The 26,953-nt window shown below is 43.6% G+C and overlaps 1 protein-coding gene across 2 annotated transcripts in view; it reads left to right on the top strand.

The window, feature by feature from the left end:
• Window positions 1–24,772: 24,772 nt before the first annotated feature.
• The window catches only part of PPP2R2A (protein phosphatase 2 regulatory subunit Balpha), a 71,706-nt gene continuing 69,525 nt past the window's right edge, over window positions 24,773–26,953 (top strand). The window contains exon 1 of one of the 2 annotated variants that reach the window (XM_024212150.3): window positions 24,773–24,989. In XM_024212150.3, the coding sequence (XP_024067918.1) occupies window positions 24,983–24,989 (7 nt within the window). In that variant the 5' untranslated portion in view covers window positions 24,773–24,982. Of the gene's footprint in view, window positions 24,990–25,509; window positions 26,165–26,953 lie in introns of those variants that run through there. The other variant, XM_024212149.3, reaches the window with a different exon arrangement.

Raw genomic sequence — 26,953 nt, 5'->3', positions numbered from 1 at the left:
CTGTTCAAATCTAAACTAGAAATTTTTCATTTTCTCTTGGCAAAACAAAACAAAAAAAATTGATTCAGATCAAACACAACATGGAATTTGACTGAACATGATTGTTTGTTTTGTTCTTTATTCCATTTTTGGGTTTGTTTTACCCTTTCGGGTTTATTTAAAATATATATATATATAGCTAAATTTCAAAACATTGCTTTGAAATGAAAAATCAAAATGGTGAAATTATTTTGACTATTAAAAAAAAATTAAGCCAAAACTCCTTAGCTGAATTAGATCCAAATTTGCAAATAATTTCAATGCCCTGAAAAATACATTTGCTTAAAATAATTTGCCCAACTGTTCTCCCTCATTGTCTAGAAGGGAGAGACTAAAGAGGATACATTGTGTTTTTATTCTGACTTGCCTCTGTGTCTCCATAAAACCTACACTGAGGTTTTCAGCCATTGATATAATTACATAGAGATAGCTGTGCTAATGCATAGGCATGGTGTAAAAAAGGACCTCCACTAATGCAGCTGCTATCTACACTAAGATTTTTCCCCAGCAATGCTGCTACACCTATGGCCTAAATCTGGAGTACCCTTTTACTATTAATCCTGTTTTGTATGGTCATGCCTAGAGACCAACTAAGACTGTCCAGCGCCAAACACAACATGGCCCCAGCCACAAAGTAGTAGACAATCCCTGCCCCAAAGCAGAAGAGACTGTTCAGCTTCCTGGAGCTGAACAAAAACTGCTGTCTGAGAAAAATACAGCCCGGGGGCTTGTGAGTTTTCCAGTGAGTTAGTTTTTAAAACTCATCAGTGTCCCTCCTATGAAATTGCTCTACAAAAACTCATAACAAAATAAAACAAATAATTCAGCATACCGGGACAAACAGGAAACGTGCCCCAGGGGCAATGCAAGAGATTAATTCTGCACACACAGCTATGCTTCTCTGGTCTGCCTTTCACAAATCCTGCAAGGTTCTGCCCAAACTATTCCCCCCCGGGCTCTTTCCACTCTGCAACTAGCACTGAAGTGACGACAACTGAGGAAAAGCTGCCCTTTCTTCATCGGGAGCTAAGATCACATGAACCAGCCCCTGCTCCCAGCTTTTAAAGCTACAGAGCTTTTACTGGGGGAATCATATCTATATTACAATGCTACAGTCATAGGTGCCGATTCCATGGGTGCTCTGGGCAGTGGCGGATTAATAATTTTGCCGCCCCTAGGCCAGGAAATAATTGCCGCCCTGGCCCCACCCCGCCCCCGCCCTTTTCCCGCCCCCATTCCAACCCCCTCCCCAAAGTCCCCACCCCAACTCCGCCCCCTCCCTTCCCCTATTGGATCCCTTCCCCAAATCCCCGGCCCCGCCTCTTCCCCCAGCGCGCGGCATTCCCCCTCCTCCCTGCCCCGCGAAACAGCTGTTTCACGGCACAAGCGCTGGGAGGGGAGAGAAACAGGATGCAGCGGCCCGCTTGCAGAGGAGGCAGAGGGGAGCTGGAGCAGGGGGGCGGGGCGCGGAGGGGAGCTTCCGCCCCTGCAAATTTGCCGGCCTAGGCAATAATACGGCGCTGGCTCTGGGGCTGGAGCACCCATGGAAAAAAATAGTGGGTGCTTAGCTCCAACTAGCAGCCCTGTGTCCTACAGCTCCTCCCACTCCCTCCCAGCCACCACAATCAGCTGTTCAGTGGCATGTAGGAGGCACTGGGGGAGAAGGGGCGGAGCAGGGGTGGGAAAAGGCAGGCATAGATGGGAAGAGGTGGGGTGGGGGTGAGGGCTTGGGGGAAGGGGTGCAGTGGGGGGCAGGGCCTGGGGCAGAGCAGGCTTGAGTACCCCCCGGGAACTGGAAAAGTCTGCACCTCTGGTACAGTGGCACAACTGTGGTGTTGCAGCTATGCTGCTGAAGCAAGTGTCTATGCTACCGTGACTGAAGGGGTTTTTCCATCGCTGTTGTAAACCCACCCCCTTGAGAGGCAGTAGCTAGTTTGACAGAAGAATTCTTCTGTTGACCTAGGTGCGTCTAAACCGGGGATTAGATTGATTTAACTATATGTCTCGGGAGTGTGAATTTTTCACTCCCTAGGTTGACCTATGTTTTAGGTGCAGACCACGCTTAGAGACCACAGGCAGCAGACCTATTATCACCCCACAATCGCTGTACTTTTAATCACTCCACCCAGATAAATGCAGGTCCCGTAGGACTAGGCTGTGAACCCCCCAGCTCTCTCTGGTGAGCAGTTATTCACATGAGTATTAAAGCAAGTAACTGCCCTCCTGTAGTAGTGAGGGGTACGCAATCTGCTCCATGCCCCAGTTCCCTGTTAGTAAAATGGTGATCATGATACCTCCTTTCTCCCAACTCTCTGTCTGCCTTCTCTAGTCAGACTGTAAACTCTTCAGGGCAGGGAAAACACGTTAGTACAGCTCCTTGCACGCTGGGGCTTGCAAGTGCTATTACAATACTACAATAGCTTCACTGGTGGTTTTCTGGATTTGTAATGATGAAAATAAGCAAGTTTCAGCCACCTCACCTATAAATTAACACCTGGTCAATCAAATGGTCAGGGCCAGGGTATTGCCAAAAAACATGAAGGCACATCTGCGTGTCAGTAGGACACATTCAAACCCTCTTTTCACAACTGAAGAGACATTGAGTAGCATCCTATACCGCATCTCCCTCCAACTTTCCATAGGTGGCAGCATTAGTGCAGTTTTTAGGTGAAGTAGCTACATGAAAGCAGTACAGTTGCCTGAACAATGGAAACCACCTTTTTTAAAAAAAAGTGTTATAGAAAGTAATCGCTTTCTTCCAGGATTTTAAACCATCCTATACAAATATACAGAGCTATACAGTTCTATAGGATGGGACAAAAGAAAAGAAACCCACGCTATCAAAAAGGTTACAATTGAATCTTATAGTTTCTCTACATGGGGAAATAATGCAGAATAGCACGCATCCGATGAAGTGGGTTTTAGCCCACGAAAGCTTATGCCCAAATAAATTTGTTAGTCTCTAAGGTGCCACAAATACTCCTCGTTCTTTATTCTGCACTTTCCATGTGGACACTTTTATTCTGCACTGAAAGTGCCTTTGTCAAGTATAGTGTAGTCCACTTTGGAAGTGGATTAAACTACACCACAAAAAGGCACTTGTTGTGGAATAAGAGTATCAACACAGGAAGCTAGTGCAAAATAGTTACTGTGCTTACATCCACACCCTCTCCTATTTTGCAATAACTGCCCTGTGAAAATAAACCCTTAGCCAGATTCAAAGAGGAACTGGATATTTATATAGAGAGCAAGAATATTAAGAGTTATAATAGTTAACAAAAGAGTATTGAGAATGAGAGACAATCTTATAGTTCTGGGTTTACGACAATCTCTAACTATTAAGGGTTCATGGGGGACAGAATACCCCACATCTGCCTACTTGGGGGTTTCTTGCACCTTCCTCTGAAGCATCTGGTGCTAGCTAATGACAGAGACAGGACATTGGATTACATGGACTTTGGGTCTGTTCCAGTCTGGCAATATGTGTGTTCCTATTTTATGATTCTCTATTGAATTCTATAGACTGTAAGTAATTTTTGCACAAACCTATCAAGAAATAAGAGCCATCAGCAAATGTGCCCATGCGAAACATTGGATTATCAGCTCAGGTGGCTAAACTTCTCTGCTTGTATCCACAGCACATTCAACTGCAGGGTAAGCTTCCCCACAATGCACTGCCAATGTGCCTCAAACTCTGCCACAGAGGAACTGTCTCTCAGGAGGAGAAGCAAGTTCAGCCTCTGAGGCTAAGGGTACGTCTTCACTACCCGCCAGATCGGCGGATAGTAATTGATCTATCGGGGATCGATTTATTGCGAGTCTCGTCTAGACGCGAGAAATCGATCCCCGAACGTGCTCCCCGTCGACTCCGGAACTCCACCAGAGCGAGAGGCGGTAGCGGAGTTGACGGGGGAGCTGCGGCCATCGATCCTGTGCCATGAGGACCTGAGGTAAATCGATCTAAGATACTTCAACTTCAGCTACGCTATTCACGTAGCTGAAGTTGCGTATCTTAGATCGATCCCCTCCCCCAGTGTAGACCAGGCCTTATTCATTCCTTGCCCACTGCCAGTAGGGAGACAATTAGCATCCGCTTGTGTGATGGTTTTTAGTGACATGGACGCCTGTCCTTTGGAAAGTGGATTAAGGCCCTGTCTACACTACGGGGACTAAACCGGCATAGCTATGGTACCGACAGAAGAGGTTTTTCCATCAGAGTAGGAACACCACTTCCTTGAGTGATGCTAACTAGGGCGAGGGAAGCAGTCAACCTTTCTGCGTCTACTCTGGGGTGAGGTGTGGATTTCTCACACTCCTGCATGACATAGCCATGTTGACCCAAATTTTAAGTGTACCCCAGGCCTGAGACCAACCAAACTCATTACACACAAGGCCACTGAACAGCCATCGGATGGCAACAACCTAGTCACATCCAACCTGGGCTGGATTTGAACCAGCAACCTAGAGGTGAAAGGTTAGACAGTCCATTACTAATCCCCTCAGTACCACTGATTGTCACTTTTAAGATGAGGCTTTCTGTGGGAGAGGGAGGTATGTTATTTAAGTCATAATATTTTAGCTGCTGGAACTAAATCACACAGTGGATAATATTTCACTGCATTTCTAATGGGAACGTATAGATGACATCATCATTTTTATGGGTCAGAAGACCATGAGGGATGTGGGGGAGCAAAGCAGGATATATGTCTTTTCCCAGCTGCAAACCTATACTGATATGACATTATACAGCTTCCCACGGATGATTCCCTCCCAAGAGCTAAAGCAGCAGCAATAAAATGACAGCTGAGTCATGAATCTTGCTCATTTTAGTTATTAAAATAGCAATTCTACTACAAAAGCCTGTTAAGAGTAAAAAGATCACCAAACATTTTCCATGGCCTCTCTGTAGCTCGCCTTCCCAAGACATTTTGCTGCTACCTAAAGAAAGCCTATAGCATAGGCCCATGTAGGAATTTCCCAGACAGGTCAGAACCTCTGACATGGACTTTTTCCACAGCATCATGGCACAAGTCCCAATAGAAACAAGAACCATTTTTATTAGTATTTTGCCACAAGTGCAGGGGACTGGACTAGATGACCTCTCAAGGTCCCTTCCAGTTCTATGATTCTATGTCTGGAAAACCCGCTATTAACAGGGTGTCCCCTATCCTGGTGACAAACATCATTCATGTTTATGTCATAGACTGGACCTTAACTTCATTCTGTAACCAAGATAAACCAGTTCAGACCAAGACTGAGGGTTTGACCTGATTACGTCCGACCTATACCATAAATTGGGAATCACAGCTGTAACTGGGTTACTGGACACTATGTTGGAACCAGGTTTCCTGGTCTGGATGCAACTGTAAAGTAGACAAGGTCCAATTTTCCCCCATCTCACCAATGTGGTGTCAGTCCTCATCTTTAAATATGAGGACCAAGAGGGTAAATCAGTCTCCAGGCCCACTCACTGAGATTGTGAACAAGGGGGCCAGCATCCAGTAGGAAATGGAGCGATACCACATTTCATAGGCCCCAGTCACTTCAAACTGGGCTTGATACACACTAGGGACCTCAGCATATAAGTTAGATGAAAGCAAGTTTGGTTAGGCAAGCAACAATCAACAACTTCTTTCTAATCAACTTCGTTCAGCTTATTACCTCATCCTCCCAGCCCATCCCCTCTTTCATCTCTCCATCTTCCATGCCCTGGTGTGCATTTTATTTATTTTTATTTCCTGAGAATAAAATACGACTATACAGGGCTCTAGGTGCCCTAACTCTAATGCTGCTGGGATTTTATTGTGCAACAATTTCAAACAAGAACTCGGCCAGTCAGCCACACACGGACAAAAGACTCCTTTCCTCCACTTCATCATCTAAAAAGCATCCTCTCAGCCAGGTCTACACTACAGATGTTTTAATGGCACAGATATGGCACCATAGCTACTCCTTCATAACCTTGTCGTATAGTCATAGAATACAGTGATGGAAGGGCATTTTCCATCACTGTAGGAACTCCACCTTCCTAAGATACAGTAGCTAGTTCAACGGAAGAATTCTTCTGTCGACCCAACCGCGTCTACACTAAGGGTTAGGTTGCCATAGCTAATGTATTCTGGGGTGTGGATTTTTCACACGCCTGAGCTCAGCTATGTCAACCTACTTTTTAAGTGAAGACCAGGCCTTAGTCTTCTCCAAAACCCTCTCAAATAGATGCATTTTGCAGCCTGCCCAGAAGGTCACCAAATCGGAGACATTTGAGACCAAAGCGGGGAGAAGCAATTCCAGAGTAAGTCCTAGTATAGATGTAGTTATATTGGTACAAGGCACATTATATCAATATAGCTTATTTTGCAGGGTCACACGAGAATAAGTTATACCAGCATAACTGCATATACATTGGTGTGTGTTTCCTGTTATAGCTATGCTGGCATACTTTAGGCCTTACCATGAGACAAATAATAATAATAGGGCTCCATAACACATTATTCTTGAACTACCCAGTCCTCTGCTTAAGCTACTCCTTACACACAGAGTGACTAATCACTCATTTCCAGAATTTTGGTACTTCTGGGAATGGCGGGACCCTGCATCCACTGACATGACCCTGCCCCAACCAGGATGACCGGGATTGAGGGGACACCATAATGAAGAGTGTGCCGCCCCACGCCTGCCAGTGTGACCTCGCAGTGTCACGCTGGCAGGGGCGGAGCAGGGCACTCTCCATTATGGCATCCCCCTCCCATCCAGTACTGGACAAAACCACATTCGGTTTTGTCTCAGTACCAGATGGGAGGGAACAAACATTACAAAAGCAGGACTTTCCTGTTTAAAACAGGATGAGTGTCATGCCCATTTATACATGCGACTTGGAAGTCCTGCTTATCCTTCCACATCTTATATTTAGGATACTGGCCAGAAAAAAAAAAATTCCCCAGGGAAGCTGCCTATAATCTGTCCTTCGGCATTGCTTGCTCTGCTTCCTCCTTCTGATTTGACGATGCTATTGCTTGTCCCAGTGTTGTTTCATCCAAAGAACTAAGCAAAAATGTGGGAACAGATCTGCAAAGGGAACCCAGTGTAAGAGGAGAAACCGGACTCTGTCCCACAAGAAAGAAAGCTGGAATGGCCCCACCAATCAGCAGCTAATCCCTAGAGAAGAAATTAACCTGGCCACCAAACTGCCCTATCTAGTGGCCAGACTAGCTCTTGGCTAACACGCCACCCAGGACCTTCACATCAAATGTTAACCCTAGACACACCAAGGACAAATACACCGAGTTGCACTGAAGAACTGAGGAGGGACGTCCAGCTCTAACCACTAGGCGACATAACCCTTACAAACACAGGGAAAGAGCCCAAGAGAGCTGACTAGAGCTGGGGAAAAAATCAGTGAAAACAAAGAGACAAGATGGGTGAGGTAATATCTTTTATCGGATCAACTTCTGTTGGTTCTTCAAGTCTGGGCAAGAAGAGCTCTGTGTAGCTCGAAAGTGTGTCTCTCTCACCGACAGAAGTTAGACTAATAAAAAGATATTACCTCACCCACCTTGTCTCTCCAATATCCTAGGACCAACACGGCTACAACACTGCAAACAAAATGAAAACAAAAGCTTTTTTGTTTTCACCCACATTTTTATTCAAAGGTCTTCAGGATTTTGTCCAAAAACCAAAATTCCCATAATTTAATAGTTTTCAGCTACCAAAAGCTCTCAGCTGAAAACTGATTTATAGCAGAAATTTTGTCATCCCCCTCCCCTTGATAAAATTTAATCACAGACCGACACTTGCCATGGAAATTTCCATTTTGACGGTGGGGGGGGAGGCGGAGGAAGCAATTTGTTGTTAAAAAAAAGTTTTGAATGAAAACTTTGATCTGGTCTAGTTCCCATTTCCCCCTCTTCTAACCATTAGGCCACATTCCCCCTACAAAATCAGAAATAAAATCCAGAAGAGCTGACTCTCTGTCCCCTACTCCCACTGTTTCAGCCACTAAACTAAGCTGCTCTCCTCCTCTCAAAGTCTAGAATAGAACCCAGGAGTCCTGACTTTCAGCCCCCATCCTGCTCCAACCTCCAGACACAACGGCTCCCTCTCCTTTAAAACTGACCTGAAAGGAATTTGTGCTTGTATTTTAACACACTTTCCCAGTCCACACCTACACTGACTCCACTTATAGTGCGGGAATTGTTTGTAGCATAACCCATTAATAAAAAACACAGCTAGTGTGTGTCACATCGATTTGTTCAGTGTTCTGTGAGCTGGGGAAAATTCAAGAGATGATGAAGATGGATTGATTTGTATTTTCTTAAAACAAATTTAAAATCAATGAGCCCTTAATTAATTGTTCCTTATATTCTGCAGACTGAGCTTAATTAACTCTCATATTATGAATTAACACTGTTGCTAATAAAATGTGCTCTGGGTTCGCCCCCTCTCACTGTTGTACTGTATCCACAACAAGACAGGTCAGGCAGCCTCTCTTTGTTACAGTTATAGCACTTGTGTTATTGACTCAAGTACTCATGTGTCCAAAAATAGCCCAGGGACGGTCCATTTTGTTTTGAGCCAGCCAGCTTCATGTCCTAATGTTTGGCACAGTAATGGAAATTCTATCCCTTCCCCATGCAGAAGATAAAATAAAACCAGGGCCCTGACTACTTGTATTCATTTAAAGATGTCTTGGCTTTTTTCCTCTCTGCCTAAGGTGCCTACACCTCCTGTATCTCTAAGCAAAGACTGTTAAGAGTGTTCGTTCAAGTGTCTTGGCTAAACTCCACTTTGGATAATTAGGTTCTCCCCTTTGATCTTCCCTGCAGTTTTGTCTGGACAAGGTCCTTCGCTGTAAGTCAGATCCAGCATACCGTCTATATACATAACTTCATCTGAATTCTCTGTCAACTCTGCATTATTTCGCAGGAGCAGCATTATGGTAGTTTCAAGAGGTACCAACTGAAAATGGGCCCCATTGTGTTAGGTGTGGTATATGAACATAGTAAGACAAAGTCCCTGCTATGAAGAGCTTATAAAGGAAGCAGACAAGAAAGTCAAATGGTGAAAAAAGGTAGAATTACGATCCCCATTTTTACAAACGGGGAAGAGAGAGATTAGGTAACTTGCCCAAGGTCACGCAGTGAGTCTGTGGCAGAGCTGGGAATTGACCCCCAGATCTTCCAAGTCCTTGTTCAATGCCTTTAATCAAAATACCATCTGTTTTTATGAGGAAGGTTTGCAAGATCAGCCACTTCTCGACCTAACTATTGTGTAGAGTTGTTGTGTACTGTTAAACAGCTGCCAACTTCCAACCCAGAAATGGCTACGTTTCAGTGGTAGGCGACACGATTTCTCTATATGCCTGGAGCACGTAAAGAACTTGATGTGCCTTCAATTTAAAATATATAAATATTATTACTGCTATGGACAATTAGGAAATAAAGCTCGGTTCCAGGCCAGTTAACATTGCTATGTTGTCATAATTGCAAACAGTGGTTTCTGATGAGCTGCACGTGCAACAACTCATCCTGGTTATTTTAGTTTTGTTGGTATGTGTCAGCTCAAAGTAAGGAATAACAGCACTCAACTGGGCATATGGATTTAAACCCTTTCAAGAATCCTGGAAACATCATACGCTATGAAGGCAAAGCCCTGAGCGTTTATTATTGTTTTCACCAGACGTCCAAAAGGGGCTAGAACTTGACTGCAGATTGTCTCATGGCCAAAACCACTTTCCAACATGCAGAGAGAGTAGCACTGGTTAAACATTAGGCTGGATCAAGCAAATTTAGGTCTATCCAACTAGGCTCTACAGATGCAATGACCCAATTGACTGTGAAACCCTTTCCCAGCCCTCTCCCCTTAAACCACTATGCCACCCGAGCATGGGAAGGGGGTGGTGACGTGTTCAGAACTGGTATGTTTGTGAAAACAGTTAAGGGGACAGTGGTGGGAGCTTTCCTGTTAAACAATATGCCCACCAGGATCACAGTAAAGGACAAGTCCTGACTCCCAAGCAGGGGCGCTGGAACAATTTGTATAGTGGGGGTGCTGAGAGCCATTGAACTAAACTGTAAACCCTGTATATAATGGAAACCACTTCAAGCCAGGGCTTCCGGTATCACCCCCAGTTCCAGCACCTATGCTCCCAAGTGGTCTCATCTTGTTTCACCACAGAGCTGTCTGTGGAACGTACTCATGATCAGCACTGCAGGATGGCAGCAAACACAAAACCAGCATCAGTAGCCCCACATGACTCAGGAAGCTCCATACAGCTGCGGGTTTGGCAGCATAAGCTGAACTGGCCCTACTTAAGTCAGCCCTGTTGATCTCCTGCCTCAACAGTTGCTCTGATCCTGGCACAAAATGAAGGAGCAAAGTATCAAGCAGCAACTAGCAGTGGCAATTTGTTTTGAGCTGCTACAGAAAATGTGTCTGAACTTTAACATCAAAGTGCTACATTATTATGATGACAGCTCTGATTTCTAACTGCACTTTCAAAGTCCAATCACCCTATACTTATTATTGTGCAATAAAAAGATTATATAGACTGCAGGTCAAGAAAATGATAGTCTAAGTGTTACATTCAGTATAATATGAAGAGCAAAAGGAACATTTAGCAAAAACATGGCTGGGAAATTAAATAACAGCTGGTAAATCAAGGCGTTTAGAAGTAAAATCCTCTCTCTGAGCAAGGAAGCAGAGACACTGGGATGTAGAAAGGACAGAAAGGGACTGGAGGAGGAAAGACCTCTGTGACGTTGTGCAGTCTATATGGTTTTATAAAAACATGATAATAAGTAAATATAATGTAACTGGGATAATTTTATAAAAATTTGATAAGTGACTATAATGCAATTGGGATATGCTTCATGCAAAAGGTCTCTTGTAAGGTATCATTACAAAGCTCATAATCTACTGAGTGTGATCATCCTATTTGTAGAAATGTACCACTCTTGTATCTAAAACTAGAAATATAAAACATAACTCTGAGGGCCTATTGTAATTATGTAAAGTGTGGGCCATTAATGATGGTTTGGAATCTTGATGACTCCCATTAACAAGGACCATTGTCTGCAGATGACTGTGTTTACCTATGAGTCTTCCTGTATATGTGTGTGCTGGCAAGTGAGTAATGAAGTCTTGCAGTGACATGTGATCATGTCACCTGAACTGGAATCCATCTTTAACCTGGTGCTTTTCCAGTGAGGGGGGGTGGAAACCCAGAGGGACAAAGGATTCCCGCCTTATGCAAAAGATATATAAAGGGGTGGAAGAGAACAGAGAGGAGAGAGGAGCCATCATGGAGAAACCCCTAGCTAACACCTAAGCTGGAACAAGAGCTGTACCAGGGGAAAGAATTGTGCCCAGGCCTGGAAGGTGTCCAGTCTGAGAAAAACTTACTGAAGCATCTCTGAGGGTGAGATTATCTGTATGTAGTTTGATTAGGCATAGATTTGCGCATTTTATTTTATTTTGCTTGTGACTTACTTTGTTCTGTCTGTTACTACCTTGAACCACTTAAATCCTACTGTCTGTATTTAATAAAATCACTTTTTATTTAGTAATTTACTCAGAGTATGTATTAATACCTGGGGGAGCAAACAGCTGTGCATATCTCTCTATCAGTGTTATAGAGGGCGAACAATTTATGAGTTTGCCCTGCATAAGCTTTATGCAGGGTAAAACGGATTTATCTGGGTTTAGACCCCATTGGGAGTTGGGCATCTGAGTGCTAAAGACAAGCACACTCCTGTGAGCTGTTTTTGGGTAAACTTGCAGTTTTGGGACAAGTGATTCAGACCCTGAGTCTGTGTTGGAGCCAGACAGGAGTGGCTGGCTCAGCAAGACGGGGTGCTGGAGTCCTGAGCTGGCAGGGAAAACAGAAGCAGGGGTAGTCTTGGCACATCGGGTGGCAGCTCCCAAGGGGGTTTCTGTGATCCAACCCGTCACAGTAATGTAACTGGGATAATTTTATAAAATCATATAGACTGCACAACGTCACAACCTCTATGATCTGTTCCTGGCTCTGCCACTAACGGTGACCTTGAGTGGATCACATAGGGCCAGACTTTCAGAAGCACTCAGCTCCCATCCAAGCACCTACAAAGGAGAGAGATTTTCCAAAACACTCAACAGCAGCCAGTAGCTCAATTGACTTCAGTGGCAGTTGCTGAGTGCTCAGTTCCTCTGAAAATCAGGCTCATCTTCAGACCTATGAGCTTCAGTTTCTATACAATCTAGTGGATAGAGCACCAGATTAGGACTCAGGAGATCTGGGTTATATTCCTCACTCTACCACTGATGATTTGCTGGGGGTAATGTTTCCGACCTCCTTTGTAAAATGCTTTGTCATTTGTGGGCAAAAAGTGCCATGTAAGAATTAAATATTCTAATATTATTAAGGAGAAGTCCTGTAAGATTTAACAGGAAAGGACAATACTTTATTCTGCCTTCTATCTTGGATCATATTTTCATATGGATTCTATTTCCTTTCTTTGATTGATTAGATTATAATGAGATTTGTTTCCAGTGACAATACACTCAATAACAATGTCCTTGAATAAACTCACTTACTTAACTATTGTGTTCATTGTATTGATTTATGAACTTCTAGAACATGCACAATTTTATGGTTCTGTTTTTCTCTAATTACTTCTAAGCCAGCAGAAGAATCAGTATGTGCGCGCCTTAAAATGATGTTTTTCTTATAAAATATGAATAAACAATGTTTTTTTTAAAAAAGAACCATAAAAATGTGCAATATTGCATACACACTGGACTTACCCTAAGTTTGTGGTCCTAGGCTTCAAAGCTTTTCAGTGATTGGATTTGATGTCACCCACAGAGGGCCATCTGGGACACCACACAGAGCAGAAGAGGTGGGTATTGAGGGTGGAGCAGGTTGGTTTGCTCTTCACTGACCTGAAAAACATAACCAAAGAAAGCAACTAAATCTCAGAAATTCCACTTCACCCTGTGGATTGGCTTAGTGATGTGAAAAAGCCAACTGTGGGTCGTAGCAGCGATGATGTGTCTCCCAAAATGATAATTTACTCCCCAAAACAAAAATATCCTTTTCAGCCTCTTCCCACACCTCCCAAAAAATTATGGTAGGTTCAACTGTCTTCACTTTAAACACTTTTCCTCTTCTATTCAACCAGAAACCATGAGAATTTGTGATATGGCATTATCATGTACACTGCCACACACCCCAGTTTGAGCACTGGAAAGACCCACACTCACTGAAGACATGATCCAAAGCCCATTGAAGCTAAATGCGAGTCTTTCCATTGACTTCAACAGATCAGGCCCTGAAATCGCAGATTCAAATCCCAGCTGGGCTGAGTAAACCTTTCTTCCTTCCAGGGTAAATAATCTAAGTTCCATGCCATTTATGTTCATGGATCTTTCAGATAAGAACTTAAGGTCTGACGCCCTACGTCCTGTGTCTATCCAAGGTACTTCTCACCTTCAGATACAAATACCATATGAATATGAAAGATCCCTGGTTCTTATCAGAAGACTAGGAGATTCCACCCCATGTCTTTGGCCAAGACTTTTCCTTTTCACACTGTGGTGTAATGTGATATTCACCAACTGAGATCTGCCTTCACTACGGATGTCTATATGCAGGGACTGGTCCAATCACCATTGAAATCAATAGCAGTCTTTCTACTGATGTCAGTGGGATGTCTCTAAACCAGGTTTCTAGTGCCGTGGGCAAAAAGCACACCATCAATATGGATTATTCTTTTTATTGTTTGCAGCATTCAGTACCTAAACTGTAACATTTTCTGTTCAATCTATGCAGATCAGCTTGCAGCTCTAGTGTGTATTCCTCTGTAAATGGATACTATCACAGAGGCCCCTATGCATCAAAGGGGGTCTTTTTCTGGTCTCATCTGACCCCAATCAGTGCTTGTGTGGAAGTAAGCTTTGCTCTCCCCCTGGACTTTGAAATCAATGTTTGACCCTGGCATGATAAGAATAGATCACAAAAGACAAAGATGCCCCAAGGGGTTATCACCATAAGTGCTCTGACTGTTGACTTGTAAGAGGGTGTGGAGCACGTATGTGTAGTATATGTACAGCTGGGGTACCACTAGCATTATATGGGGCATGTCACAAACAAGCAAAAGGGTTTCAATCCAACTAAAGAAGGCATCAGCAGTTTATGGAAGTGAAATGGTTAATTCCACTTTTTCCTTCCACTCAGATGATTGGGTGCTTTAACACCTAGAAAGACTAGATTCCAAGTTAGCTCCAAGGGCATAGAAATCAGGATCATGCTGTTTGGAGTATTACTAGGAGGGAATAAACCACTAGCCAGAACAATTAACACGCTGACACTGTGCCTAATGTATTCTTTTCAGAATAAATTTGTCCCAGATCTAACCAAAATAGTGCTGCAGATGCAGGATTTAAATAATGAAACAGGGTGACTCCATCTGATGCTTCAGAAACAGGACATTTGAATACTTTCCTCCTCTGAACCAAGCCAAACTATCCTGGCCCTAGATTTAACAGAATGGGTTTGCATGGGGAAGAGGACTATATTTGTTTTGGGGTATTTTAAGTGAGTTGATACACAAGTATCAATAAATGAGTTTCTTATTCTTTCCTTCCCCTACCCCTCTCCCACAAAGAAAATTTTGCTTGGGGGGAGGGGGGGAAGAGTTCTTTGCTTAGAGATAGTTACAGAGTTCTCTCTCAGTCTACAGGCAGAGAGGAACAGAAGGTTAAGAATCAAAACAGGTTAGGATAAATAATGGCTTAAAATTTTTAAACCGCATCTAGTGAGGGCCATTTATGTGCCACTGCTAGCCTCTATCACCCTTGAAATATTTCTCAGGAGTTCCCCCTCTACAACAACTTCAAAAACGGTCTTGCCTTTAAGGCTTTGCATCTCCTGCTGCTGAACTTGAATGCACCATAGCTCTGGGACCTCTGAAGGAAGTGACACATTTTCCTCCTGGAAAGGAAGCAGCTGCCTGCAACAACAGTCCCCAGGCTTATTCACAGGCTTAGCTCCAACTGTCCATTCTCTTTCATCGCTTTCTCATAAATGACTTCTCATTACGCAAGCTGTGAATAACTCTGTAGAGGACATAATTCAGAGATCTGGGTCCTGATCTTGAAAGTTACATAGGAGTCAATGGGGTTCTTCAAACCCATACTCTCCATGTAGAATAACTTGCAGGTTTGGGGTCTTTGTTTTTTCAACCCCAGCACAAAGCAGAAGGGAAATGATTGGGCTTGTGAGGCACTTTTTTGCTTTTCTATGTTGGATAAAGGCCTTTACAGGCCTTTAAAGCTTTTGGGAGGGTTAAATGGGCAGGGGGAGAGAATGAAGGAGTATTAGAAATTCAGGTATTACAAATCATAAATAACTGTAACTCTAATAACTTTATGACATCACGAGTGCCAATGAAGTGATTCATTATGAATAAAAAAAAATCCTCTCTTAATGTTCTTGTATGTCAATAGTTCTACCTTAAGAGGAAAATAGGGCTCAGGTAGAATAGTAAGAAAATATAAGCTGTCTATATAAGAGCAGACAATTGTCCCTGGCTGAATTCAGAATAACACCTCAACTAACATGTAAACCAGGCCAGTAATTTGGGATACCTTTCTTAAACCTCACGGGAGCCTGACTTTTAGAATCAGCAACAGAACAAGCATTAGAACTAAGGATTTCCTGTCTAATACACAGACCACACCTTTCTCCTGTTTATAGCATTAACTTATTCCCCACCAGAAAAGCCATGTAAATGGAACAATCCACTTTGAAATTCTGGCCTCCTTCCTTCCCTTTGCAATTCATTCCTGGCATTACTTTCAGACTCTCTCAGTCGCACAACCAGAAGAGTCAGTTGTTATTCCAAGACAAAGGAAAGTAAGCAAAGAATGTCTCAGAACAGCTTGAGCTGCAATGCACAAGTACTTTTTAATTGCTAAGTTAACTAATGTTTGCAAAACACTGTGAAGATGTCCTAGAAGAACTAATTACCATTAATTACCAATAGAAGAATGAACCTAAAAATAATACGGACCATAAATCCAATGATTATAAAACAGCAAATGATAAACCAATAATCATCACATCACTTAACTACATAACACTAAAAATAACTCCTCCCCCCATTTTTAAGGTTTTCTATTGTTAGGATAGCAGTATTGCTCACCCCATCCATTCAAAGATAGGTCCCCTGAAATCATGAGATTGGCTTAAAAATCATGAGATTTAAAAAAAACACAACATTGGGGATTTTTATTTGCTTGTTGGATTTTGAGCCTTTAGAGGGTCACATTTTCAAGCTTTTCCCAACAACCACAAGAGCTAGAAACTTCCATTAAATATAAAATAAAATGAACAGATTCTCACAGGTTCATGATTCCAGGAGTTGGGGGCTCTACATTTAACATTGGGAGAGCTGACAACACTGGGCTGATCTAGCGATTGGAGCAAAGAACTGGGATCCCGCAATGCAAAACTGTATATCTGACTCCAGCAATCTCTCCCATACTCCAACCGACACTGTACAACTAATTTAAAAAGAAGTGTTTCTTCAAATAAAGTTTGACCACCAGGATGGATAGGTTCATGCAACCTAATATTAACAAACAGACCACGAATCTGCAATGAGCTCTGTGCAAGCAGATTACTCTCCCTGTGTAACCCGCCCAGTTAAGTAAATAGGCCTCCTTACAGACATAGAAGATCTCCTCCTATGCAGCTCATTGCAGAATCAGGAGTTTATACTCCCCTTTAACTGGGCTACAACTGCAATAGCTGAAATTACTTCTTTATTAACACTAGCTTCAGTACTGCACAAAGGATGACTATATCATTTGGGGGTAAATCCCCTGAGTTGTGTCTTCTATACTTGAGTTTACCCTTTGAAGAAGAAAAAACCCCCTCTCTACAGATATAATTTACCTACCTCACAAGACAGAGTGGTAGCTCATTAATTAACTAATGCTTATAAAGCACTTGGAGATCCTCAGATGAAAGGAACCATAGCCCCCGAGCTGTATTACATAAATTATACTTATAAAAGATGGTGCTTAACGGTTAACTGCAAATTCACTTACAGCTTCCTGCTCTTAGCAAGTAAGTTACTTGTATATAGTTTCCTCAGTCCGAGTTTTCACTTTTGTGGATAGCTGATTGGGGTAACCTGATTCCCATATAACAAAATTCAATAACTATTCCGCCCTACCCCAGAAATAGGCCCTGTGAATAGCCCATGAATGTTTTAAAAAGCAAACTTAATGTTCTTTCAGCTGTATATCCAAGCTCCTCCTCTTCCTGCTTGGCTGGCCTGGCAGTTGTCCCTCATAAAAGTAATGGTGGTTAGGGCCGCCTTCATCTATAAGTCACTTCCTGCTCCTCAGAGATGCAGTATAGTATCTCAGGTAAGTTTATTTTCAACTATGTTGTTTCCCCCCCCAAAATACATTTACCTAGTACTCTTCATCCATAGGCCTCAAAACCCAGTGTGAGGGTGTGCAAGCTTATTCATCCTTGTTTCACAGATGAGAACATTTAAACATGGAGAAGTTAAGCCAATATTTACAGAGGTGGATATGTCAATTCTGGGGGGTTCATAACGTGACTACATGACCCTGATTTTTAGAGGCACTGACCTGAAGATAAGGCTGTAGGATCTGAGCACCTCTGAAAATCAGCCCAGAGATTTCTTGAAAAGAGTATTCCAAAACTGAAGCACCCCAAATCAGAGATCACTCCAGAAAACAGTGAATTAAGTGTTTTGCCCCAGGTCACACAGTGAGTAAGTGATAGGTCTCATGATGGCTAGTACTATGCTCTAGCCATATCTCTAGGTTTAATAGGATCTATTTCTCTGTTCTCCTTTTGAATTCAGAAAAATACTTGTGATTCCAGCCAGTTTGCTTCACCTGTTTCAGAGGCTCAGCAGTTTTGCCTGAGCTTTACTGTGATTTTTATTTATTTATATGAAATTGACATTTAAAATAAACCCCATGCAACTGAACTAAAATTAAAAAAAAAAAAAAAAAGGTGCATCAAACTGGTAACTTTTTGCAGGCTCTGGTCTCACATGTGGCATTGTGCAATTACTCATCTTTAACAAATCCACTATGAGAATGGACTTAAACTTGTCTTGTAAACTATTTACCGTAACACAGTTGTGAAATCATTTCCCAGACCAATTAGCTTTTGTGCTAGCAAAAGCAGGGCTAAAGAACCTGGAACAGCCCTAATTTAGGAGAATGCCTATAGGGATTTCCAATACCAAACCCCATTAAGGCTTCCTCCTGTACAGCTATTTAATCCAATGAGCTTTATACTTTTTAAATGACAGTTAAGCTGCTTGTATACCCAAATTCCTCAGCTTTCTTTGCAGGGGTTTGTTCAGTGAGGAACGGCTTAAGCCACTCAGTTACAGAGCCACTAGACTTTATTGCTGTGTTATTTTGCTTAAATAGCTCTTTAGATGACTGTTACAAAGTGATCTGCAAGGTATGTGTCATCTCTGTCCACTTTTACCTAAGATCTCTAGTGACTGCAAATGGAGAGATTAATTCTCAAGTGCTCATTAAGTTGTGCTGCTTCTAGTATACTGTGTTTAATGCTGCTAGCAATTTTAATGTTATACCTTTCCAAAGAGGGAGCATTAAATAAAAGAAAATCTGTTTTAATAACCAAGCTATTATAATGCCTTCAGCTTCTAGTAGCTCTAATAGGCTCTGCCAATGGCCCCAGTCCTACAAACACTTACAAGCACATTTAGCAGGTGACTAGAACCATTGACTTCAATGGGAGAATGCCCGTGAATCAAGTTAAGGATTTACATAAATGGTATTCAGGGTCAGGCGGATGATAGGACTGAAAATGTGCTAGTTGTTACCTTTGTTTAAACAGAGTTATAGATGTGATGATTCCCTGAGAACAGGGATTTTCAGGGCTTTATAGCGCCCCCTGTTCTGAGTGAACTCAGGACAAGCGAACCGAATGATAGCAAATGAGAATGAAATCCCCATATGCTTTAATGCATCAGAATGTGACAATTGCCATTCCAGGTAGGGGCCTGGCTATTCTGAGAGTATTTGTATCAGTGTAAACTCCCAAGGCAGACGTGCTGCACTGATGTAAACTGGGACTCACACTAGTAATGTAACCTGTGAATACGCCTGCACAAAGCTCACTGCAGGGTCAGGGCTATTTGACCATTTTGTTAAGCAGGAGTTTCCAGCTGGCAATAGTACAAAAAAGCTAAAACAATGAGTTGTCAATTTGTTGGAAGGTATGAATTAAATGGCTGTATAGCTAGGAACAATGATATGAAATTAAGAATAGGAGAATTTAGGCTATTGGGAAACTTTGCCAAATATTAGTATCTTTTAGCTTCTGCAATGGTTTCCCGAAGACAGTGATGGAAGTCTCGGTGTTTGAAATGTATTAAAACTAGACTGGATGAAGTGCAGGAGAATATGCTGTAGGAAACCATTCTGCACTGATGCCAGATAGTGATAGACTAGATGTGACCTAATAAGTCCCTTCTAACTTCTATGTTCCATTATAATTAATGCCTTTGTTATTTCTGGAATTGATTGTTATAATTCATTATCCTCTTGTCTAACAGATCATATTATTAAGAAACTGCAGCAGACACCGAGTATGCTGCTGTTAGAGTTCTTTCTGTGTCTAGATTGTTTGATCATTGCCCTAGTTTTGATATATTTTCATTAGTTACCCGTCCGATTTCACTTGATTTGCTTGAACTGATTTGTGTGTGTTTTTTTTACCACTGTCCTCTAATAAGCTGAATCAGAACTGTTTTGCTATGTGTCTCAGTCCCTATATTGTTCTCAGCTAATGTTGATTTTCCTTTAGTTAAGTGGTAAGGATATGGTTTTGAAACACAAGGATATGGGTTCTAAACTTGCAGCTGCTGTGAAATTCGGCATGGCCGTTATGTGTTGTGTAATGACCTTCAATTGTAAGCTTTTTAGGGCAAGGGGCCTGTCTTTCAGTTTGTGTTTGTACAGCACCTAGCACAATGTGGTCCTGGTCCATGATAGTCATTTCTACCACAATACAAATAATGAACAGAAACAAAAATGAAAACGGTGAAGTCCTATAGGTGCCCATGACAGACTTGTCATCATATGGTTCTTGGTTTTCTTAAGGTTAATATCTGTTGATTGTGCTAAATATAATTTTAAGGTAGTTGTCACTTTGGATTCTAACAGAGTCTAATTTATGCTATGTGAATATGGAGTTTGAATTACCTTTTCATGTGTACAAACATGAATCAAATTTTAAACCACAATCGAACAAGAATATTTTGTGCTGTGTAAATCACCCTGGGATGTCTTGTGAAGGGTATTGTATAAATTTAGCATATTGCTGTTCAAGGCCCTGATTCAGCAAAGCTATTATGCACATGTTTAAATCCCATTGAAGTCAATGGGAAATAAGCATTTGCTTGAGAATTTTGCTGAATCAGGGCCATAAGATAAACATTCCTCATTTGCACTAATCACTAAACTGGTATAAATAACTGGATTCCATGAATTAACAAGTGTGTGAACATACACACAAGCAAAGATGATGCATCCTGAGATGTTTCACTTGTTATCACAACTGTGATTTAATGTTATTTATAACACTTCATTATTATAGTCTTAGTTCAGTTTGTTTTGGGGGGGAAAAGCAATGGTCTTGGTATTATGTGGTATTATAATACTTTGGCATCATGATATTCAATGTTTGCTAAATGGTGGGGAGGAGACTGACTTTAGTTTGTGCTAATTATAGAGTGAATTAAGGAATCGCTGTTACATTAGAGAGCTAACGCTGTTTCTGAAACAATGTCTCTGAAGAAGTTTTTGAACTAATGTGTGCTGTAAACTATGGGCCAAATCCATTTCTGGAGTAACTCCATAGGAATCAATGAATGAACTGAAGCCCATAATGCAAGAGAGACTTGCTTGCTAAGCGGTGGCCAGATATTTTGCTCAGAGCTGTGCAGCATTGCTGTCAAGGAATCCTGAAACAACTGGCCAGGTTTCATTGCAAATTTGAAACTCAGTCCAGGTTTGCTCAAAGGTTTATAGACCTAGTGAGTAGAGATGGTCAGAACACCCCTGAGTTTTGGGAAAGTTTTTGGACCTTGTTTTTCTGGCTGGCCCTTAACGCTATAGTGAGTCAAACAAACACCACTCCATCCTGGGTTATGACCATCCTCAAACTTTGGGCAAGTTTGGCTCTGGACTTGGTGACTTGCTCTAAATTCTGTAAGGGACCAAACAAAAGACCTGGATCCAAACACTCCCAAATGTAGCAGAAGTGTGTCTAGGGAGCTAAACTTTGTGCTATCTCCACTTTCAAGTGAATGTAGAACCAGTCGTGAGTGAAAATTTTAGTTATTTGATTTATTTATAGGGTTGTATGCAGCCCCCAATACTGTGCAATTGGAATGCCTTACAAATATGAATCTATCCTTTCAGTAACCCTGTGAGGTAGGCAAATATTTTATAATCTCATGGAGGCTCAGAGACCAAGGCTTAAATTTTCAGAAATGGCCTATGATTTTTGGCAGCTCAGTTTCTAGGTGACTAATATGAGACATCTTGAGGCCTGATTTTTCAGCAACTGGAGAGCATAAGGGAAATTAGGAATGGGGGTGTACACAGAGCTGCTGGCATGGAGGGAGAATGGGGGGGCCCTGGTATTGGAGGAAGGTGGATTGAGGGTCACAATCTCTGGCAGAAGAAAGATTAGGGGATTCTGGTATGCGGGGAGAAGGAGGAATGGAGAGGCTTGTGCAGGGAAGAGGAATAAGGGTGCATACAGACCTGCTGGCATGAGGGGAGGAGACTATGGGACCCTGGAATGGGGTGGTGCACACAGAGGCCCTGGTATAGGGGGCACACAGTCCCAGGCATGAGGGAGAGGGTTGGGTGAGTTGCAAAGAATCCCTGAAATAGAAGAAGATGAGAGGGTGGCCCACGGGTGGAATGGAGGAATGCAAGGAGCTGCTGGTGAGTGCAGCGAGCTTGGCCTACAGAAGCTATGAAGGACACAACCCTCTGGTTATAGCTGAGAATTGTGTGTGATCTCCATGAAGAAAATCAGGCCCTAGGCGCATTAGCGGCGCCAGGGTTTTTGCCGCCCTAGGCGGCAGCGCTCCTTCTCTGAGCATTCAGGGGGCCTGGGGTCTTCAGCGGCGGGGGTCCTTCCGGTCCGCGTCTTTGGGGCACTTCAGCGGCAGGTCCTGGAGCGAGTGAAAGACCTGCCGCCAAAGACCTGCCGCCAAATTTCTGCCGAAGATCCGGAGTGGAAGGACCCCCCGCTGCTGAATTTCTGCAAGGGCGGCAAAATGCCGCCCCCCAAATCCTGCCGTCCCAGGCGACCGCCTAGGGTCACCTAGTGGAAGCGCCGGCCCTGCCTAGGTGTTTCAAGCTGGAAACACTAAACCAATGAAAATTTTGTCTTAAGCAACTTGCAAATCACACAGCGAGTCTCTGATAGCGCTGGGAATACAAGAAGAGCTCCTGAATTCCAGCGCACTTTCTTCTCTGGGGCTGATTTGTGGTTTCCCATTTAAATCCATGTAAAATCATTGAATTTTTAGATCTGTTCAAACTGGAATTTCGAAGTGAAAGTTGAGGTATCTAAACGCCACGCTGACTGAAAGCAAAGGAAACATTTACACAAATCTCTCTAAAGCAAACCTGATGAATTCTGCAAGGTCCTAACTGGATTGAATGGAGTAATTTATCTGAGTGCTGCATGTTAATTGCAGCTGAGACTTGAGGTGGGACCTAGCAAGCTAAAAGGGAGCCTTCGTCCTTTTCAAGCCAGCAGGAGCTGTGCCAAGCTGGTCTCGGCTGGAAGTCTTTCTTTGTAGATCTTACAGGCTGTCAGGATGAAAGGTAGATGTAGGCTAAAAATGGCTCAGGAGCATGGCTGGGTATATGCAGGGAATAGCAATGAGAATGGAGAAGGGTTATCTAGTAAAATATGAACTAAAAGGCAATGGACATTGTGGAAACCATTCAAGGGGGAGCGGGGGGAATGTGCATCCAAACAGGGTATGTGGCCAGGACAGAGGAAATGCTGGATAAGCCGAATGAGGAATGTCATCACAGGACAGCAAGAGTGTGAAAAGGAACAGGGAACACTCAATGCATGGGTGAAATAAGGAATGGGGCTGAAAAATACTTTGAAAAACAGTACAAGACAGAAATAATTGTGCACTGAGAAGGTGGCTTGATCTGACACAGATGTTGAAATCTATTCCATACCTTTTTCAATGTGATAAATCTAACTTCAGAAATAAAACACACAACCTTCCCATTTTCAGAGTGGTAGTTGTGTTAGTCTGTATCAGCAAAAACAACGAGGAGTCCTTGTGGCACCTTAGGCCTGGTCTACACTGGGGGGTGGGGGAGGAATCGATCTAAGATATGCAACTTCAGCTATGAGAATAGCGTAGCTGAAGTCGACTTATCTTAGATCGACTTAGAATTACATACTTCACGTCCTCGCAGCGCGGGATCGATGGCCGCCGCTCCCCCGTCGACTTTGCTTCCACCTCTCGCTGAGCTGGAGTTCAGCAGTCGACGGGAGAGTGATTGGGGATCGATTTATCGTGTCTATGCTACACGTGATAAATCGATCCCCGATAGATCGATCGCTACCTGCCGATCCAGCAGGTAATGTAGACGTACCCTTAGAGACTAACAAATTTATTTGGGCATAAGCTTTGTTAGATGCAAGATGATTTGTAACCAAGTTCTTTGGGGGATTGGAACGCGCCTAATTCTTTGAAGTGCCATGTCAATTTGTGACATGAATCAGAGGGGGCCCAAACCAGAACCTTTTATCCAGCAGCTAGTGGATACTGGGCTGGGTTATGGGTGCAGTGGCATAAATGGCAAGTGCTAGCCAGAGTTGTGAGCACAGCAGGTGCAGACAGGGCAGAGGTATAGGTGCAGAGGGCATAGCTAGCCGAGGTTAACCAGAGGTGAAAGTGCAGTGGGCCCAGCATTAAGCAGGGATGGCCTGTTGGGGAACATAGCTGTTGCAGGTAGACCAGGTGTGTAGGAGAAGTGAATGCTTTTGGCAAGTGCTGGACAGAAGCGTGGGTGCAGTTAGGGTGAGGAGACAGCAAGTGTGAAAAATTGGGACAGGGGGTGGGGGTAATAGGAGCCTATATAAGAAAAGGACCCCAAAATCGGGACTGTCCCTATAAAATTGGGACATCTGGTCACCCTAGGTGCAGTGGTCACAATGGGCAGAGAGGTTGGTGGATGTGCAGCTGGTGGGGGCTGGGCAGGGCAGAGATGCGGGTGCAGTAAATGCAGTGGATGGGGATGGCTGGGGTGCAGGTGGTGGGGATATGTGGGGGTGCAGGGGAGGAGGTGGGTGGATGTGTGGGCACAGCTGGGGTGCAGCAAACACAGTGAATGGGGCTGGTTAGCAGCTGGCAGGGGCTGGGCCTGGGCAGATGTGTGGGTGCAGCTGGCAGGGGCTGGGCTGTCTAGCTAGCAGAGACGCACCAGAGAGTGCAGCAGGGGCGGACGCAACCGAATCAACCTTCTTCCCCGGTCGCCCCTCCTGTCTCTCTCCCCCCCCCCTTTGGAGTTCTCACCCCGCCCCTTGTCCCCCCTCCCCTCGTCTCCCCGGGTGACGTCACCCCCAGCTCAGCCGGCGCCATTTTGAAAGTGGAACCTTGGAACAGGAGGGGGGGGGGGCGGACGAGCGAGCAGGAAAGACCGACTCGGAAGAGCGGGGGAAGCCGAACGGAGCCGGCTTTACACCGCCCCCCCCCCCCCGGTACAATCTGCCGCCATCCTCCCTCCACGCTCGCCATCAGCCCGGCCAAGGGGGCCCTATCTAGAGCTGAGAGGCAGCGCTCTCTGACCCGGCCGCTATTGGCAGCCCAACATGGCAGGTAAGGGGGAGAGTGCCCCCTCCTTCCCGGGGGCCGGCCCCCGCTGCCCATAGAGCCCAGGGGGCGGGGGGATGTGTGTGTAGGGGCAGGTGAGGCCACTAAAATGGCCTTGAAAGCAGCCTGCAAACCTGAGCTGCTGCTGCCTGTTATGTGTGGAGGTGGCAGACTTGCTCGCTGGGTATATCGGTCTCTCCTTCTTTTCCTCTTTCTCATTCCCTCTCTCTTTTTTTTTATTCCTTCCTCTGAAAATGTGGGCTCGGTTTCTCTTCCTCTTTTTTTTTTTTTAAATTTGCATTCATAAAACCTTCAATCCTGAAATGCAATTTGCATGCCCCCCCCGATATTTTTTTTTTCCTTCTAGAAATCTGTGTTCATTCCCCTCTTTTGCTTCCCTGCTTGCAAAACATTTGTATTTCACGAGGAAAAGGTGGTGGTGGTGGCTGGGTTTGGAAGAAGCCCTGTATTTCTGAAGTTGAGCATGTTAGGAGATTTCCAAGCAGGGTGTGTGTTTCTTGCGCGCTCTCTCTCTCTTTTGTATTTCTTCCCTAGACTTTCTGGTTTTGCGAGGGAATTGCTCTTCGGTGTTGCGTTCTTGAAGTGCAGTTTGTAGAGGTGCAGATGTGCTCAGGAGGGTGGCTGTAGGGTGCAGATGTGATTGTGTTTAGAGAGCAGCTGCACCCTACTGTAGGGTGTAGTTGTGTAAATATCTGCAGATAAAGGTGAAATTGGGAAGAGGATTGTAGTTTGTTAGAATATTCAGGTATTGCTGAGTGTGTGCAACAATGTATGGTGTTTTTCTTCTTTTCTTAATTCTGGAGATTTATGTTCATTCTTCATTTTGCAGATTGCTTATCTTGCATCCTAAAGTGCGAATTGTAAGATAAAAACTGATCCACATGCACAGAGTGTCTCTTCCTTTTACTTTTTCCCCTTGTAATTTTTTTTCTTCTGGTGATATGTTCATTTCCTCTCCTCGGCAAATTAATTGCCTCTTCAGTGCCTTGCATTCTGTATAGCCGTGTAAGCGGCTGTATTTAGGTTTGCACCTTGCTTCCCACACACATACCAGGCTATCCCACTCCACCCTTCTCTTTCCTTTCCTTCTTTTTTCAAGGGAAACAAGGCCTTGAATGTAGCAAGTTGTATGAAAATTAAAATACAGTTTGCTGCATACGGTAGGTATATTGTTTTTTCTTGCAAACAGTCATTCTCAAAATGCTTCCAAGGTGTTAAAAGTAAGAATTAAATAGCAAATAGCAGAAGTGGGGGGAGAACAAGAAATTGGGTGGCTAGGGTTGTGGGTGGTTGGGAAAGATGCTGTGGGTGGGATACTTGTCCAATACATGTATCCAAAACAAATATTGCAATTCATATTGTCTAGATGGACATCCTGATAAGATTTCCCCCATCACCTTGGCTGATTCTAGTTCAGGTTGTCTCCCCGAGTTCCTGGACTTTGTAAGAAGCTCCAAATACAAACCACAGTGTAATCCTTTTCAGACTCTTTCTGCCCCCCCCCCCCCCCCACTCCCCAGTGTTCAGGCAGCCTCTTGATCTTTCATGGAGAGAGACTGCTCCTGACTTGAACTTAATTTAATTTGTTCCTCAACTTGGTGTGATTTGTGTGTGTGTGTGTGTGGGGGGGGGGGATCCTTCCTGCATGCCCCCTCTTCCCCAAAATTTTGCATCACATTAACAGCTACATCTGTTGTGTAGTCCTTTTTCTGTTGTTGTGGGTTGAGAAGGAATTTCCATTTTGATTGCCTCCTGCAGACAGAGCAAACTTGTTTCCATCTCTCTTCCTGTCTGGACCCAACCCAGTGATTTGTTAAGAATGAAATGCAAAAGAAATGGGTGGTGTTTTTTTGGCATTTTGGTGGCAAGGTTCAAATGAATCACTACCGTCCGCTGAGGCGGTAATGTTCCTGAAGTTTTCTCTTCGATCCATTTTCTATGGTAGTTAT

The sequence above is a fragment of the Terrapene carolina genome, unplaced genomic scaffold, assembly GCF_002925995.2.
Source record: "Terrapene carolina triunguis isolate 2854851 unplaced genomic scaffold, T_m_triunguis-2.0 Scaffold53, whole genome shotgun sequence".
Taxonomy (NCBI): Eukaryota; Metazoa; Chordata; order Testudines; family Emydidae; genus Terrapene; species Terrapene triunguis.
The sequence above is the reverse complement of the archived record's forward strand: the minus strand, read 5'-3'. Positions and strand labels throughout refer to the sequence as shown.